Below are 19,662 nucleotides of genomic sequence, written 5' to 3'. Positions count from 1 at the left end.
CCAACTTGTTTGATTTTGTTTTTAAATAGAATTTTCACATAAACCTAAAGAACAATACTACAGCATTCCATTAATGAAGGTGTATATCCATGAAAATTCAAATATTTATACAAAAAAAAAAAAAAAAAAAAATTCCAATAAATAAACAATAATACTATATAATTAATTTTATTTTTTAAGTACCACTTTGAAATTATTTTGTTAAGGGGAAAGTGTGTATATATTTATTTAAAACCGCATTTTATTAACACATTTTTAATAATTTTTTAAAAATATATGGATAAATAAATAAATATATATACATGCCGATATTTTTGTATACACATTTTATATTAAATTAGTTTTGACTTTTAAGGAAGATGTAGTATAAGCAGAAAGAGAAATAAAATATATTAATTTTCACAATTTGCTTACTCAAAAAGTGTATAGATATTTAAATTTGTAAACTTGATAGGAATAGTTGAATATATAAATAATTATAAAAATAGGTATTTAATAAAATGAAGGAAAATAAAAACAAAAGTAGATTTTCACTTTTGTACAGAAACAAATATATGATAACAAGTATAACATTATTATCTATAATTATAATGTTCCAATATAAATATCATGAAGTTTTATCAGTTTATAACAATGATATAACAGTACATCAAAGTAGTAAATTATATTTGGCTCGTTTATTATTTGGTAGAACCCGAAGTAGAATAACTGGAAAATTGTTAGAAATAGAAATTCCGCATAATTATCGTTTATTTATTTATAATTTGTTAATAAAATATATGAACATTAATAAAAATGAAATAAAATATCCAATCGAATCATATAAATCAATAAGTGAATTATTTTCAAGATATATTAGAGAAGAAACAAGGCCTATTGAAGATATTAGTGATTATTCTATAATTAGTCCATGTGATAGTGAAATAGTCGATTTTGGTGAATTGACTCAAAATATAAATAATGTTAAAGGACTAAATTTTAATGTTGAAACATTTTTAGGAGTAAATTTACAAAAAAAATATAATGATGATACAACGAAATTTTATTATGCTATTTTTTATTTAAGCCCAAAAAAATATCATCATTTTCATGCCCCATTTGATTTTACATATAATATGAGAAGACATATATCTGGTGAAGTTTTTCCATTATTTAAAGGAATGTTTAAATTTATAAATAATATATTTAATATTAATGAACGTGTTATATTAGGTGGTGAATGGAAAGGTGGGAAAGTTTACTATGCAGCAATTAGTGCATATAATGTTGGTAATATAAAAATCGTAAATGATAATGAATTGCTTACTAACAATTTAAGATCTCAACTAACATACATAGGGGGAGATATTGATACGAAGTTTTATGAAAATCACAAAAAAGTTGAAATAGGCGATGAAATTGGTGAGTTTAAGTTGGGGTCATCTATAATAATTATATTTGAGAATAAAAATAATTTTATATGGAATGTCAAGGAAAACCAAACTGTCTCCGTGGGCCAGAGAATTGGGGGCATTACTCGCCCAACCCCCCCCCAAAACAAAGTAATTAAAATTAAGAGCTAAAATCGAGAGGCGAAAAATTAAGAAGTGAAAAATTAAGAAGCGAAAAATTAAGAGCTAAAATTAAGAGGCGAAAAATTAAGAGCTAAAATTAAGAGCTAAAATTAAGAGCTAAAATTGAGGATGTCGAATCTCGAAAGTGACATTGCAATGTTCACTATACCCCTTTTAGTCATTTTTTTTCAAATTGCATTAAATACATAATTAACACAAACATAAAAATATATTAATATATTTGCATATATATACTTTGTTTCTATATACATAACTTTTTTTATACAACACTTTTCAAACTGTTAAATATATTCATCTATTTGATTACAATTTTTGTGAAGAAATGAGAGACAACACACAAATCCCGTTTCTTCAGGGATGCAATGCCACGCATAAGGTTTTTGCTAAAATGTTTGGCAGAATGTTCAAATTGTCTTTGGAGTGAAAAAAAAGCGAAAAAAATGGAAAGCGAAAAAAAATGGAAAAAAATGGAAAATGAAAAAAAAGCGAAAAAAAATGGAAAATGTAGCGAAATCGCGCCATTGCACGCCCCATTTTTACGGAACCCCATCTAGCCATTCTGTTCTTTCTCTTATTTATCTTCCTTTCCTGAATTTATGTAAACAGATTGTTTAGGTTTTTCATTTCCCCATTTTCCTTCAAGAAACATTTGGCGATAAGTAACATTTCCTACTGGCCATCGTACATATTGGTCGTCATTATATATTTTCATATTTTCTTCTATTAAATTTAAATCAAAAACATCATCTACATCTTGATCATTAGGAAATGGATCATTCCCATCTTCTAATGAATATAAAACTCTAACATGCATAAAAATCTGATCACACTCACCACAACGATATAAAAACCCTTCTCGACATCGAAAAAATAATGGGACATGCTCATTTTCACCTGTTCCCCCTGTACAACATACTACTCTCTCGGTATGTACACTAGGCACTATCACTGGATTTTCTATTGTTCCAAAAGGTCCAATAAATGGTGATGATTTTAAATATTCATAAAATTCAAGTAAAGCTAGCATATGCTCGTTGTCAGGGTTAGCTATCTGCAAAAAAAAAAAAAAAAAAAAAAAAAAAAAAAAAATATGAGACAAATATAAATGAATTAAAATAAATAGAAATTATTTAAGGGTATGCAAAATAAAGAATAAAAAAAAAAAAAATATGACGAGACGTACGAAATGAATTAAAATATATCGGAATTATTAAGGGTATGCAAAATAAAGAATAAAAAAAATGTACCTGCATCCCTAGATCAATAGCTAGCTGCTTATATGATTTTTTAACAAGTTTTTCATAATTTAACAAATTACTTTCACTTCTTATTTTCCAATACCAATAACTTTGAATAAAATCATGATTTTTTTTATTACTTGTTAATATTTCATTTATATTTTCAGGAAAAGTATCTAATGGTAATTCATAATCCTCTGGTAATGTTCGAGTGAAATGTAAATATGTTCTTTTTTGTGTGTAATTAAATATTTCATTTTTTCCAAATTTATTTACTATGTTATATATATTTCTTTTCCCAAACTTATTTAATGATACACTTTTAAATATTTTACTTAAACTCATATTGATCTATCTTTACTTTACCTTAGCATATAGAGAAAAATGTTTTGTCAAAAAAATAATATATATTATATTTGCAACTGTTTTTGATAAATTGTTACACATGTATGTATACATATATATGTATATGATTTGCAAAACATATTGTCTCATATGTTTGTTTTAAAAAAAAATAATATTAATTTTGATATACTACCAAATAAACATTGCACTAAACTAAATAGCTAAAAAAAAATTATAATTCATTTTATATTAACATATTTTTACATGTAAAAATGAAAATGAAAATAAAAATGAAAATAAAAATGAAAATGAAAATGAAAATGAAAATACAGATTGTGTAACTAACAAGCGAAAATGTATATATAAGTACACCTACAAAAATATAATTGATAAATATAATTGATAAATATAATTGATAAATATAATTTATAATGCTACATTTTTCATGATTTTAAAACGGAAACAAATGTAAATATGTTAAAGTATTACACTAGTTTAACCAACATGTATATGTATATGTATAATATATATATATAGCGCTATTTTTTTTTTTTCATTTTAGCACAAAAATAAAATAATGTACATAATTTTCAAGTAAAATGGAAATAAATATGAAAGGAATTGAAATAAAGTGACGTGATATAATGTATATATTTTAAGAAAGAAAAATATAATTTTTATTATACATATAAAATTATCAAGCAATATATATTCTCTTTAAAAATTTAGCCAATTTAATATATTACAAATGAAAAATAAACTACAGGTTTATGGCATAATTATTGTGTATAATTTATTTTATCATTTTTTTTTTTTTTTTTTTTTTTTTATGTGTATCGTGTATATAATTTTATTAAATGAGCTTCACATTTTTTTTAAATAAATTGATGATAGTTGATATAAAACTATTTTATCATAAAAATAATAAAAAAAAATGAAAATATTTTTTTTGTGAAGAAAATATAAATCCATAGCATATTTGTATGCCCATCCTGTGCTTTATGGTGTTTATGGTATTATGGTATTATGGTATTATGGTATTATGGTATTATAGTTTTTTTTTTTTTTTTTTTTTTTTTTTCTTTTTTTTTTTCGCATTTGTTTTTTTCACCCATTTCATTCATCTAATAATTAAATAAACAAAAATAGACGAACATTATAACTTCAAAATAGTTATCTCAATTTAATAAATTATAATTTTTTTCCGTTTTTACAACATATAGCACTTGGAAATCAACTAACACATTTTCTTAACCATTTCTGTGAAAATAAAAATGAAAAAAATGAAAAAAAAATGAAAAAAATGAAAAAAATGAAAAAAATGAAAATAATTTTGTCTACTTGCATCATTAAAACTTATATATAATATGAATATTTTCCTTAATAGAAGAGTTGTAATTTATTCATTAATATATTTTTTTTTTAATTATTTGTTTTATTTATTTTTTTTTTGTAACCATATTTATATACAACTTTTTTTCAGACATATATTTATCACATGTATGCACACTTGCAAAGTTTGAAATAGTCAAAAATGTGGATATCATAAATATTTACACTAAATATGTGGATATAAAAAATGTTTACACTAAACATATATGGATGTAGAAATTGATTTACCAAATTGTTTACCACCTTTTATAAAATGACTAATACAAAAAATTTGGATAAACAAATAGATATTTTAAAAAAATGTCAACTTCTTGCGGAAAGTGAAGTAAAAAATTTATGTAACGAAGCAAAATTATTATTAGTTAGCCAAGAAAATATAAGATATGTATCATTACCAGTTATCATATGTGGTGATATACATGGACAGTTTTATGATTTAAAAGAATTATTTAATATTGGTAATGAATTGCCAGAAACTAATTATATATTTTTAGGAGATTATGTCGATAGAGGAAAATATAGTGTTGAAACATTTTTATTATTATTAGCTCTAAAGTTAAAATATCCAAATCAAATCACTTTAATTCGAGGTAATCATGAAAGCCGACAAATAACTGAAGTATATGGTTTTTATGATGAATGCATAAAAAAATATGGTTCAGTAAATGTATGGAAATATTGTACAGAAGTTTTTGACTATTTACCTATAAGTGCAATTATTAATGAATATTATTTTTGTATACATGGTGGTTTATCACCTTCTTTTGCAAAAATTGATGATTTAAAAAAAATAAAAAGAATACAAGAAATTCCAAGATATGGAACTTTATGTGATATAATGTGGTCAGATCCATCTGATATAATTGGATGGGAAAAAAGTCCAAGAGGTGCAGGTCATTTATTTGGTTCTGACATTGTTCATAAATTTTGTTATATTAATAATATACAACTTATAGCTAGAGCTCACCAATTAATAATGGAAGGATATAAATGGTGGTTTGATAAAAAACTTGTTACTATTTGGTCTGCTCCTAATTATTGTTATCGTTGTGGAAATATTGCTAGTATTATGCAGATTGATGAAAATTCAAATTTCACTTTTAAATGTTTTGGTCCATCATCTGTTGAGGATACTTCTCCAATTTTTTTAAAAAAACAGCCACCGATCTATTTCTCATGAACTGTTCAGAAAATTTTATCTTCATTAATAACAATTATCATATTATTATTAACTGTTCAGAAAATTTTATCTTCATTAATAACAATTATCATATTATTATTAACTGTTCATATTCTACATCTTCATATTTGTCACTTTTACTTAATAATTTATCTTTACTAACCATAATTTTTATGAACATTTTTTTTTTTTTTTTTTTTTTTACATTACATGAAAACTGTACATACATGTGTATCGTACCTATTTGAAATCACTCTTTGAATAATATACGCGAAACGTATTTCTCCCATTTTAGCAACTTAAAACGAATTTTTCATTCTATTTATCCTATTTTTTATCCTATTTTTTATCCCATTTTTTATCCCATTTTTCATTCTATTTATCCTATTTTTTATCTTTAACCGAGTGAAAGCATTGAGGAATGGTAAAAAAAAAACTGTTGATATGTTTATTTTTATAATTTAAAAAATGAAGGGGTGTTTTGATAAAATTGTGCAATATTGAGTGTTGTACACACAAAAAAGAAATAAATGAATGCAATGAAAAAAGAGTGCAAAAGTGCAAAAAATTAAAAAAAAATGAAGAAAAGAAGAAAAGAAGAAAATGAATAAAATTAAGAAAATACTTTTAAAACATAAAAAATGGTTTAAAATGGAAATATTCCCTTTTTCGGTTAGCTATCCATTTAATACACCAATTATATAGCGAATTTAATAGAATGATACTCAAAATTAATAAATAAAATGAGAATTTAAGTAAAAAAAAAAAATGCACACAAAATGTATGTATCATGTGTGTGCATAAATAAATAAATATATATATACATAGCGAAGGCTTTCTGAGAATATTTTACTTCAAAGAAAGCTTATTTTTCGCAATTAGATTTTTTATTTCTTCTTCTGAAATTTATTTTAATATTTCATAAAAAAACAAAAAATATATGTTTGAACAGAAAGGGGTCAAGAGTCATATGAAATATATGACAGCTACTGCTCAATTAGAAATACAAAAAAAAACAGAAGGAAATTAATTTATTGTATCAAATTTATGTAATTTTTTTCGCCACAAATTATATTTAGCTTGAAATTTTGCATTGGTTATATTTTCATATGCATTAGGAGTTGCTGGATCATCATCCATTCTATCTTCATATTTAACAAGCTTAACATAATTTTTATATTCTTTTGTTGATTTTCCAACAGCTATTTCTTTAAGTCTACTATTTACTCTATTATTATTGACACTATGCATAGAATCAATTGGATTGTTTCGTATATCTCCTAAATAATTAATAAAATTATTATTAAAATTATTGAATTTTTCTAAATTAATATTTTCTTTATTTATTTTTGTTAAATAGTTAATTTCTGTTAGTCCTTTTAAATTCATTTTATTATAAATAGTTGGAGTAGCATTTTCATTTCCAAAATTATTTTCATTATTTATTTTATTTTTTTGTTTATTTTTAACTTTTTTAGTTGGGTTTAATGGAATATTATTATCATCATCTATTTCTATATCATGAGATATTGTACAATTTATTTTTGACATACTTGTATGATCATCTATATTTCTTTCTTTTCTTTTTTTTCCTTTGGATAATGTTCCTATTAAATTGTTAGCAGGCATTGTTAAAAGGTTACTAAATTTTTTATTTCCATTTGCTGATAATTCATTCATGTTAGTTTTTTCGTTTAAATTGGGATCATTTTTAGCATTTTCAGCATTTTCGTCATTTTCGTCATTTTCGTCATTTTCGTCATTTTCGTCATTTTCAGCATTTTTGTTAGTTTGTTCAGTCTGCTCTGCATTTTGCTCTCCATTTTTTTCATTATTGTTTTTTTTTTCAACTATATATTTTGAAAAGTAGGAATTTTTTACATCTTTTTTGTTATTATTTTTTTTGCTTTTTTGAGCATTATATGAATTTCTTTTCATCGATGAATTAGATGTTGCACGAGATACAGAACAAGAATGTCCTGATTTGACTGAATTTCCAATTGATGTTTTTCTTAATTTAGTTAAAGATTGTCTTTTTCCTTTTACATTATTTTTATCATCATTTTCACTATTAATTAAATTTTCTTTTTCATTATATTTTATATTTTTATCATTTATTTTTTTTCCTATTTTTCCATCTCCTTTAGTTGTATTATTCTTCTGAATTTTTTTATTATTATTCTCTTCAACATTACTAGATATATCATTTTGTTTTTTTATTCCAGATTCTAAATTGGTTATTAAATTTGGTTTGTTACTATTTTTATTTATTTCTGAACTTATATTTTTTTCATTACAATTTACATTTTTCACATCATTATCATTGCAATTATCTTTTTTACTTTTATCTACTTTTTCAGAAACTTCATTTTTTGAATCATCAATTAAAATTTTTTTTTCTGTCTCATCATTTTCTACCTTTTCAGAATTATCTGAAAGCTTTAAATTTTTTATTTTTAAATTAATACCAACATTACTATTATCCAAATCTGCATTATATGAATTTAAGAAACTGTTATTTAGATCTCCTTCCTTTTCATATGGTAGTTTTTTATTTTTCAAATTTTCATTTATGTTATCATTCTTTGTAGATGATTGTAGAAAATCTGCGAATGGGAAATGGGGAAAAAAAAAAGGAAAAAAATGAGGGAAAAAATGAGGAAAAAATGAGGGGAAAAAAATGGGGAAAAATGCCCACTCGGGAGTCAGACGCAGATACATACAAACTTATATATCATCATAAAAATGATAAACTTTTATATCATATAAAAATGATAAACTGTTATATCTTTAAAAAGGCTTGATATATACGTATGCATGGGCATTCATTATTATGCTCGTAATATTTCATTTCATTATTTCATTATTTCATTATTTCATTATTTCATTTCGTTATTTATTACTTGATTCACTAGATAACAGATCTACCCATCTAATTGTAAACATTTTTATTGGTTAAAAAAAAAAAAAAAAAAAAATATTGAGAATTGATATATATTACAATTGTTTGTATCAATACTACTATTGGCTTATTTCGAATTCCTTCGAATGTTTTTAAAAACTATGATTAATTTGTTTTTCTTTTCTTTCCAAAATATTTTTAATTTGGGGATTATATGTGTTTAACATTTAAATGCATGCACATGTACATACATAATACATAATACACTATACATACATGTATACGCTATACATACATGTATACGCTATACATACATATGTATACACAATACATACATATGTATACACAATACATACATATGTATACACTATACATACATATGTATTTATAAAAAAAACGCAACAAGAATACACACTAATATTGTACAGTTAAAATGGGATACTAATAAAATGGAATTGTATTTTTGATTTTTTACACCCTTTATATTTAATGTTTGTTTGTAAAATGTTAATAAAAATATAATTATAAATTTATTAAAATATAAAATATTATTAACTAATAAATGAAATATATATAAAGAAAAAAATACCCAATATATATAAAAAGAGAATACTATAATATAAATCCAAAGATTGAACATATAAAAGTTGTATATTACATAAGAAGTATAAAATAGAAACGAAAAGAAGATGAAAAAGAAAATGAAAAACAAGATGAAAAATTAAACAAGTATTAAATACATATATAATATTTCTACATATGTACATACATATGTAAATGTTAATAGTTTTTTTTTTGTTAATTAATAAAATAATATTGAAACGATATATTTTTGTGTATTTATAGTATTTTCATTGTTTAAAATAAAAAAAATCTAAAAATTACGATATAATCATATATATTGTGTGTGTCAAATTAATGGAAAAATATCTAACGTATATAAAAAAGAATTGTCTTTGAAATTAAGATATTTATAAATATGCATATAATAATTAAAATTAATTATTAAAAAAAAAAAAAATAAGGGAAAAAAATATTTATTTGACTTGTTATTATTAATAAAAGTCAACATATAAAAAATATATATTGCCATATATATATATAGGTGTGTTACATTATTTTATTTTTTTTTGAAAATCCAACTTGGAATTTTAATCAAATTTTTTTAAATATATTATGAAATAAATTAAAATTATGATGAAAAATATTTTAATGTGTTTATGTATTTTTATTCAATCGCTTTTTTTTTTTTTATTTCCTATTTTAAATATTTTGTTATTACTCATTTATTATTTTGTAGTATTATATACCACTATTATTTTGTGTGTGTGTATTTAATATTTTTTTTTATTTCTCCATCTTATAAGTTTGCAATTTTTTGTATATATTTGCACAATTCTATGCTAAAAAAGGTAGGAATATGCATATAATACATATAATACATATACATACATATACATATATACATGTACATTTGTGACAATCATTAAAAGGGTGTATATATTACATAATTCACTTTAATTCCAACTTAAGATTAGTAACTAACAAAAATTAAAATATTAGACAATATTCAATAGCAACCCCCTTTCTCCTTTTAGTTAATTAATAACATTCACATTTTTTAAATCAACATTTTTTAAAATCAACATGTCCGTTTTATACTTGTAGATTTGTGTGCATATGTGTGTAAGTATATTACCAAACATTTGTTACCCATTCTTCATTATTTTTTCATTATTTTTTCATTATTTTTCATTATTTTTCATTATTTTTTTATAAAGCGAAATAAAAAGTATCTATAGATTTCCTTCTATATACATAATGTATGTAGCAAAGTGAAATATATAACTAATTTTAATAATTTCCATGTACTCCTATTCGAATATAATATTTTTAATTATTACTTTTTTAATATGTACGAAAAATTAAATATCTAAATTTTTTTATCTTTTTTTTATTCTTATATATGTACATATCAATTCTGTCGATTTAAAGAATGTGTATAAAAAAAAAAAAAAAAATAATATAAAGACATAGTATAGTCTATATAATTTAGGTCAATTTTTCTCTTATTATTTTATTTTTCATAATGAATATTATATAATAAAAAAAAAAAAATTCATAAAAATATAGAGGAAGCATACATGAATAGCTTATCACCATAATTATAAATTCAATAATAACAAAATATTTTAATAACTTAGTTTTCATTTTTTTTATAAATATATATAAAAGGTTTTTTTTTTTGAAAAAAATTCAAATTAGACGTTTTTTTTTTAACTATTTTTTGGATTATAATAAAATATTTATGAAATAATGAATGAAACAGATAAATTTAAGGTAATTTACAATAACATATATATTTTGAGATATTATAAATGGTTATGTAATATATATATGTATATATTCACATGATAATCCTTTTTATTTCGTACAAGAAATGTGTATCCTTACATTTTTATAATATCACCCATGAATAAAAAATAAATAATTATGTATGTACTATTTAATAATTTATTTGTTCGATTATTTATAAGATTTTCACATTAAATCGTTTTCATTGCAATTTTCTCAATTTGAGTATATATGAAATGTCGTTATATATTTATGTAGGATGAATTTGACATTGAACTGATGGAGGAAATAGGAAAAGAAGTAATTATTCTTAACAATAAAATTGCTTTCTACTATTTTTATTTTTTATTTTTCGTGAAATATTCTATGCAATCATTTGTAATACATGCACAAAAAATATGTCGCCACAAAATACAATTCTTATAAAGCACTTTTATCGCTACCTAAATTTTTTTATTTTTAAAGACCATATCTCAATTTCTTGAAAAAATGTATTATAATGAAGAAAAAACAAAAATCTGGGTGTCGCAAATTTTAGACACTACTTTAAAAGAGTTATCGAAATTAAACAAGCCATTTAAATATGTTGGTAATTTTTTTTATTTTTTTTATTTTTTATTTATTTTATTTTTTCTTTTTTTTCTTATTTTTCGTATTTTTTATGAACATGTCATAATAAAAAGCCAAAATTATATAATAATAACATGGATGTTCATAAAAAATTATGCAACAGTAAAATAAATAAAAAGTACATAATAATGTAGTGAATTTCAAAAATTCAATTCTTATTTAACATAAGTTTATTTTATTCATTTTTCAATTTAGCTACTTGCACATTGATGGAAAAAAACGGGTCTCCCCTAACAGCCTCAAATATTTGCCTTTGGGACGAAAATTCAGATGGTTATTAATGCAAAATATAAGAACATTACATAATAAAAAAAACAAAAAATTATATAATAAATATATATTAAAATAAAGAAATTTTTGGAAATAAATGGCTAAAAAAGAAAATAATAATAATGTATACACTTTTTCTTTGCGTGCTTTTCATTTTACTAGCTTTAAAAACCAACTCATGTTTATATTGACCACAATGAACATAATAATGAACATGATAATGAACATGAAAATATATACCTCACTTTTGATGTGCTAATTTAACAATGTTTTTTATGTTATTTCATTTCTACAGGTATGTGCAGCGTTCAAATGGGAAATGAAACCTTGGATTGTATTCTCTGCATATATGCCATAAGAACATGAATTTATTGTTTTAGGAATATCATATTTTATCTTTATCATATTTTATCTTTATTATATTATATCTTTATTATATTATATCTTTATAATATTTTTCATATGCACATATAAGTATATATTATGTTAAATATGACATTGTGTATTTTCTTTTTTTATTTAAAAAAATTATGTCTACACGCATATATGAGCTTTGAATTTTTATTAAGCAAAAGGACTTCGTTAAACAAAAAAAAATAAAAATAAATAAAAAATAAAAATAAATAAAAAATAAAAAATAAATAATTAAAACTATTTAACGGTACAAAGAATATAAAAGTTTTGGGAGTGTTAAAAATGTGTATATATGTACATATATTTTTTTAGTTTTTACTTATCAATTTAATATATATATATATATATACATGAATATGTAGGAAAAATATATTTATGGCAAATTGTTATAAAAATGGAGGAGCTTTATGAAAATTTAAAAATAATTGATTATAGTTTAATATGCTTTGTGAATAAATATAAAATTATAGACAAATATATAAAACATATATTAGATATTTTTGGAAAAATAATAGATGAATATAATACATTAATACATAAAGTTATAAATGTCTATAAACAAAATGTCTACAATTCTGTTCATAACAGCTTCCTTGAATTCAAAACAAATGAGGAAAACCAAAATAAAAAAGTAAAAAAATAAATACACCTTATATTTTTCATAAAAAAAGTATATAAAGTAGCTAGCTATTTATTTTTTTAATACCAAAAAAAAAAAAAAAAAAAAAATATTCATAACATTTTATGCATAACATTTTATAAAGAATAAGGAGATACATGAAATAAAGAATACTCTTAAAAAAGCAATAAAACTCACTAAAACGAACATAAATTTTAATGATAACAACCAAGATAACCAGGTTAAAATAAAAAAAAATAGGAAAAAAAATAGGAAAAAAAATAGGAAAAAAAATTATTCTTTGTATAATATAGTTATACACATATTAACAATTGGACTGTATATTTTAGACATATTTCAATATTTTTTCATTTATTATTTATTTAATTTTTTTAGGATGCTTTAGAATTTAATACAAATATAAAAATTAGTTTTCCTTATAATACATTAGCTTTATACAAACTCAGATATTATCGAAATTTATTTTTCAAAAAATATTCCACTATAACAAAAAATGACAATTATTTGGTATGAACATTCTGAACAATCTGTCTATATATATATGCACGTTCATATATTTTTTATTTGTTTTATAAAAAACATTAAGTAGAAAGGTCAACTGTCCAATTAAAGTTAGCTCAGTATATGACCATATTAAAATGAAAATAACAAATAATAAATAATAAATAACAAATAATAAATAACAAATAATAATTAATAATTAATAAGCTTTAAGTTTTACGTTTAAATTGCCAAGTGTTATGACATGATGTGTGAAATATAATTTATCTCGATTTCAAATTTGATGCAGAATGCTAATTATCAAAGAAAACGATTTCTAGAAAAATTAAAATTATCAGCAAAAAATAGACAAAACCAAAAAAATGATATTTTTAAAGATGATTATAAAAATATGCAAAGAATATTAAAAGAAAATTATTTTTTTAAGGAATCAAATAATTTAAAGGATATATTAGTTATAACTAAATATTTAAATAAGGCTAAAAATATTATTAACAATATTCCTTATTTTTTGTATACTATAATGGAAGAATTTGAAACAAGTGGTTCTACATTCCAAGAAAACATGTATTTATTCGTTCTCCTTGCGTTAAATATGTGGCTTAAAAAGGTTTGGACTGTTCGCTATTACATTGTGTTTCTATTTTTTGTTATTTTTTTTCTATTTTTTGTTATTTTTTTTCTATTTTTTGTTTCGTTTTGTTTGTATTTCTGACCCCGTTGTTCTCTGGTTTTATATTCTGTATACGCTAGTTCAAATATCAATTTTATGACATTTTCACATATATATTGTATGTGTGTAAAAACGGGTTCTATCTTTGTAGATTACCCAAGAATGTGAACGATTCATCTCGGATCCTAAAACTAAAGGAAAGAAATGCAAAAAAGAAAAAGAAAATGAGAAATATAAAATATATAAAGAATATCTTTATGATATAATACAAAGAGGAGCCGAACAAACAGAGATGTTTAACGACGATAAAGTTTTATTTTATTATCCTTCAAATATGAAATTTAATGTTAATACCTCATTTCTGACTTATCATTTTTTATATATAAATAAAAATTTATTTAATTTTATAAAAAAAAAAAAAAAAATAAAAAAAGGACAAAAAGAAATACAATATAATACAATTACAAAGATTATTGAGAAAATAAATTATAAGGAAAAAGATGATAGTGCATACATGAAAAATGATATATATAATTATAATTTATATAATGAATATGTAGATTTATACAGTCTTATTAATTTAAGTTTCAAAATAGATAATGAAAATATATATCCAAATATATTTTTAATAAAAAATTACATGCATGAAGAAGCTAAAAATATAATAGACATAATATATAAATTACAAAATAAATATTTAAATTTAATCATCTATCAAGATGTTTCAATAATTATACAATTAATTTTATATATTTTAGACAATTTAAAAATATTAAGCAAAAAAGAATGTCAACAAAATTTTGATGATTATAGTAGTGAGTCAAAAAAATATATTTCAAATATAAAATGTAATTATTTAAATATGTATAGTAAGATATTATTTCCTATACGTTTAACATTTTTAAATATCCTTAAATTTGTGCATAATATATTGAAAACACATAAATGGAATTATATATGCACATTTTGGTCTAAAATTAAAGAAAATAAATTTGACAGTCATACAGATACTAATGATACAACTAAACACAACGTAATAGATGAAAATAAAAAAGGTCTTGGAATAAAAAACGAAGAAAATTGTTCCGAAAACGGTTCCGAAAACGGTTCCGAAAATTGTTCCAAAAATTGTTCCAAAAATAGTAAATTTAATTATTTACCTTTGTTATTAGACGAGTGTAATGAAGATAATTGTTATAATTTTAATAAAAAAAAAAAAAAAAAAAATACTTACAATAATTCTGAACAAGCAAAATTTGAGCTAGCTGAACAAGCAAAATTTGAGCTAGCTGAACAAGCAAAATTTGAGCTAGCTGAACAAAGAATGTTATGTTTTGATTTTTACAAAATCGTTAATGATAATTTGAAAAATGTAAAAATCGAAATAGAGAATAAAAATAATAGAGATATATATACAGGAATATCACTAAAAAAAAAAAATAAATATAAAATAGATAAAAGCCCCAAAGCTAATAATTATATGTCTAGTTCTAAGCAAACAAAAACAAAATCCACAAATTTGAAAGAAATACAAATAAAGACGACAAAATTGAAAGAAACAAAATTGAAAGAAACCCAAATAAAAACGACAAAATTGAAAGAAGCACAAATAAAAACGACAAAAACGATTAACCTCGCTAATAATTATGATAAAAATAATACTTGTTCTATTTTGAAAAAAATAAAAACCCAAACAACCCTTACTAAAAAAGGGGATAATTTTTCTGTTCAAAATAAAGCTCTGTCTAAAACATTAAAAAGTAACAATCCATGTCTCTCAAAAATTAAAACAGATAATCAAAAAAGAATAAACCAAATAGATGTACAAAATAAACCAAGTATAAATTATTTAAATAACAAAATTGTTATAGAAAAACAAATTAATTTCATTCCAAAAAAAATTGAAAAAGTGGGAAATGGGTCATGGGTCAACACCAAAAAAAAAGTGGCCACACCAAAGTAGCCACGTCAAGCACAATAATTGTTATAAAAATTTTGGAAAATTGAAAAATAAAAAAATTGAAAATTCGAACATATGAATATTGCAAATTTGACGTTGTTTCAGATTGGTAAAGATAAGGAATAAAAAAGTTTGTCTCAATTTGATTTGTTAAAAACATATGTGATAAAGCTTGTTAAAACTTAGTGTTTTTTTTTTCCCGCTTTCCGAGGATGTATACATTTTGGAGGAACTAAGAAGGTATCCACTTATTATAAAAATCGTTTCCTTTATTATCAATGATAATAAAAGCTGGAAAATCAACAACCTCAATTAGATGTACTGCTTCCATACCAAGCTCATGAAAATCTATAACCTTAACATTACGTATATTATTTTTAGCTAATATTGCACCTGGCCCACCAATACTTCCCAAATAAAAACCGTTATATTTTTTGCATGCATTTTTAACAACTATAGATCTATTACCTTTTGCTAAAGAAATTAGAGATGCATTATTTTTCATAAGAATTTCTGCATATGCATCCATTCTTCCAGCAGTTGTAGGTCCAAAAGAACCACTTGCATAATTGTATGGAGTTTTTGCTGGGCCTGCATAATATATAGGATGTTTTTTAAAATAGTCTGGTATTGGTATATTTTTGTTAATAAAATTATCAACAATTTTTTTATGTGCAGTATCTCTAGCTACTATTAACTTCCCTGTTAAAATTAATAATGTTGAAACAGGATAGTTCGAAATTATTTTTAATATATTTTCTATGGGCTGGTTTAAGTCGATTGCTACGCCGTTATTCTGTTCGCATTTTTTTTCACCACTTTCGAAATTTTCGCTTTTTTCACTTTTTTCGGTTTTTCGAAATTTCCCACTTTTCAAATTATCGTATGTCACTTCGGGGAGGTACTTTATTGGGTCATGCTCTAAATCTTCAATGAATACCCCATTTTTATTTATAACAGATTTGATTTGCCTATCAGCAGAACATGATACGCCTATTCCAATTGGACATGATGCAGAATGCCGTGGAAGCCTTATAACTCGAACATCATGTACAAAATACTTTCCTCCAAATTGTGCACCGATTCCTAAATTTTGTGATTTATCTAAAATTATTTTTTCACTTTCCAAATCTCTAAAAGCTTTACCATATATACCTCCTTCTTTTGGCAAATCATCTAAATATCTACAAGATGCTAATTTAACTGTTTTTAAATTCATTTCTGGTGATAACCCACCTATAACTATAGCTAAATGATATGGTGGACATGCAGATGTTCCAATTTCTTTTATTTTATCTAATAAAAAATCATATAATTTATCTTTATTTAATATGCTTTTTGTTTGTTGGAATAGAAAAGTTTTGTTCGCACTTCCCCCTCCTTTTGCAATAAAAGTTAATTCATATTTTGGATCTTTTTTAATTTTATCATTTAAATTTTCTTTCTTTTTTATATTACTATATATTTCTATTTGACATGGTAAATTGTTTTTAGTATTGATCTCATCAAACATATTAATAGGAGATAATTGACTATATCTAAAATTATTTTTTTTATAAGCATTATATACACCTAAAGTAATATATTTATGTTCATATGTTACCAAAATTTCTTCATCTTTTTTTCCTAAAATAATTGCAGTTCCTGTATCTTGACAACCTGGTAAATTTTGATTAGAACTTATTATGGCATTTTTAATTAACGTCATAGCAACAAATTTATCATTTTCACTTGAATTTTTATCTATTAATATATTTTGTAATTGTTTTAAATGATTTTTATTTAAAAAAAATAAAATTTCTTTTAATGCATATTCACATAATTTTGTTAAAACAAATGGAGGAACATGTATATATTCTTTTATTACATTTTTTTTACTTTCTTTTTCATAATTATTTTTTATTTTCAAATTTCCATTATCATCAAAAAATTCATTTTCATCTTCATAATTTATATCATAATATTTATTATCATCATTTATTTTATTATTGAATTTTATAACTTCTATATATTTACTTAGATCATCAAGCCGTCTATATTCTATACCATCATTTCCTTTTCCTTCAAATTCAAAAGTATCTAAGAAATTATTTATTGTATTTATATTTAATTTGTTTATATTGTTAATATTGTTAATATTGTTAATATTATTTTTTCCACTAATTTCCACTAAATTATTGGTACATATTGTATATGGAAATAGTTTGTGAATCCTTTTAAACTTTCTAGCTTGTTGATATCCTACCATTATTAAGTTTAAAATTTTACAAATTTATCAAATGACTCTCACACAAAATTTATGTGATGTTAATTCTACAAAAATATTTTTTTATTCACAAAGTGCAAACTTTAGCTATCCACTATTTAGCTATCTGCTATTTAACTGTTTTTTGCCTTTATTAATTTTGACTTTTTTTTTCTTTTTTTTTTTCACATTATATTTTTTACTATTTTATGCAAAAATCGCAGAACGATGTAGGACAAGAAATGTATATGTGTAAGAAAGAGCTCTTATATCCTGTTCCGTTATCTTGTTATATTTTGTTAATCTTGTTAATTTTGTTAATCTTGTTAATCTTGTTAATCTTGTTAATTTTGTTAATTTTGTTAATTTTGTTATATTTTATATTTTTTCCCTATTTTTTCATCTCACCCTTCACGGATTTAAACAACTTCAAATAAAAAATTAACGATTTTTAAATAGCCGTTATATGTGCAAAAAAAACAAAATAATATATAACAATAAAATAAAAATAATATTTTACGCATTTTTTTTTTTTCCTGCGCAATATTTACAACGTATTTCAACTATCACTAAAACATACTTTTATACATACATTAATGATACATTTATTTTCAATTTCGTAAAAATACTAACCATATTCTGCATGCACATTAAGAATCATATCAATATTATATTTGATGCTAAGATCAAAATATTTGATTTTTTAATTATTGTATCATACACACAAATATATTTGTGTTATTATAAATATATACATATTATACACTTTTGATGTACTAACATATTATTACTGCTTTTCTCTTTCCCTCTTTTTTTAGTGTTTAAAGTTAATAAAAAATCTATTATATATCAAACAAAAAAACAAAAATTAATTAACAAACCGAAAAAATAAAAGAACATATTAATGTCAATTCCTTTATAAAAATAAACAAAAATAAATAGACGGAACAAAAAAAAAATAAAAATCCATAAATTGTGTATATACATATGTATAGCATATTATTAAAAAATAAATTATTAATTTGTCAAAAAAAGTGTGTGTGTGTGTGTGTGTGTGTATGTATGTATGTATGTATAAAGCAGCAATACTATCATATATAAAATAAAAGGTTCATATTTATGTTAATAATATTATTGTATGGGCATATGTGTGGGGCTATTACACGTCTTATATAATAATAGAGTTTAAGGCTCTGTATCAAATTTGTTGATCCTAAATAATTTATTCTATGTACCGTTTTAAAATGTGTGCAGAAAAGAAAAAAGAATAATGAACGAAGGAAAAGCTAAAGGGAAATTTTGCTTATTACTATTTATTTAATAACAATATTTGAAATAGTTTA

At 22.1% G+C, this 19,662-nt stretch overlaps 7 protein-coding genes across 7 annotated transcripts; 4 read left to right on the top strand and 3 right to left on the bottom strand.

Annotated features, from left to right (window-relative positions):
- Positions 1–500: 500 nt before the first annotated feature.
- On the top strand, positions 501–1,562 carry PY17X_0832000 (phosphatidylserine decarboxylase, putative; the record flags this gene model as incomplete). The annotated part of the gene is made up of 1 exon (XM_720968.1): positions 501–1,562. The coding sequence occupies one exon, from the start codon at positions 501–503 to the stop codon at positions 1,560–1,562; it is 1,062 nt and encodes a 353-aa protein (XP_726061.1).
- A 583-nt stretch (positions 1,563–2,145) lies between these two features.
- Positions 2,146–3,157, bottom strand: PY17X_0831900 (cytochrome c oxidase subunit 5B, putative; the record flags this gene model as incomplete). The annotated part of the gene is made up of 2 exons (XM_022955786.1): positions 2,146–2,625; positions 2,822–3,157. The coding sequence occupies 2 exons, from the start codon at positions 3,155–3,157 to the stop codon at positions 2,146–2,148; spliced, it is 816 nt and encodes a 271-aa protein (XP_022812017.1).
- Positions 3,158–4,802: 1,645 nt separating this feature from the next.
- On the top strand, positions 4,803–5,729 carry PY17X_0831800 (serine/threonine protein phosphatase 4, putative; the record flags this gene model as incomplete). Its single annotated transcript, XM_719369.1, has 1 exon — positions 4,803–5,729. The coding sequence occupies one exon, from the start codon at positions 4,803–4,805 to the stop codon at positions 5,727–5,729; it is 927 nt and encodes a 308-aa protein (XP_724462.1).
- A 1,026-nt stretch (positions 5,730–6,755) lies between these two features.
- Positions 6,756–8,675, bottom strand: PY17X_0831700 (RNA-binding protein, putative; the record flags this gene model as incomplete). Its single annotated transcript, XM_022955785.1, has 2 exons — positions 6,756–8,254; positions 8,633–8,675. The coding sequence occupies 2 exons, from the start codon at positions 8,673–8,675 to the stop codon at positions 6,756–6,758; spliced, it is 1,542 nt and encodes a 513-aa protein (XP_022812016.1).
- Positions 8,676–10,947: 2,272 nt separating this feature from the next.
- PY17X_0831600 (dynein light chain, putative) lies at positions 10,948–12,252 on the top strand (the record flags this gene model as incomplete). Its single annotated transcript, XM_022955784.1, has 5 exons — positions 10,948–10,971; positions 11,245–11,286; positions 11,452–11,575; positions 11,812–11,889; positions 12,182–12,252. 5 exons carry the CDS (start codon positions 10,948–10,950, stop codon positions 12,250–12,252), a joined length of 339 nt encoding a protein of 112 aa, XP_022812015.1.
- A 442-nt stretch (positions 12,253–12,694) lies between these two features.
- On the top strand, positions 12,695–16,077 carry PY17X_0831500 (conserved Plasmodium protein, unknown function; the record flags this gene model as incomplete). Its single annotated transcript, XM_022955782.1, has 5 exons — positions 12,695–12,931; positions 13,065–13,160; positions 13,316–13,447; positions 13,731–14,051; positions 14,266–16,077. 5 exons carry the CDS (start codon positions 12,695–12,697, stop codon positions 16,075–16,077), a joined length of 2,598 nt encoding a protein of 865 aa, XP_022812014.1.
- Positions 16,078–16,306: 229 nt separating this feature from the next.
- Positions 16,307–18,322, bottom strand: PY17X_0831400 (fumarate hydratase class I; the record flags this gene model as incomplete). The annotated part of the gene is made up of 1 exon (XM_720511.2): positions 16,307–18,322. The coding sequence occupies one exon, from the start codon at positions 18,320–18,322 to the stop codon at positions 16,307–16,309; it is 2,016 nt and encodes a 671-aa protein (XP_725604.2).
- Between the last annotated feature and the right edge of the window lie 1,340 nt (positions 18,323–19,662).

The sequence above is a fragment of the Plasmodium yoelii genome, assembly GCF_900002385.2.
Source record: "Plasmodium yoelii strain 17X genome assembly, chromosome: 8".
Lineage (NCBI taxonomy): Eukaryota > Apicomplexa > Aconoidasida > Haemosporida > Plasmodiidae > Plasmodium > Plasmodium yoelii.
This window is presented reverse-complemented; position numbering and strand designations above follow the sequence as displayed.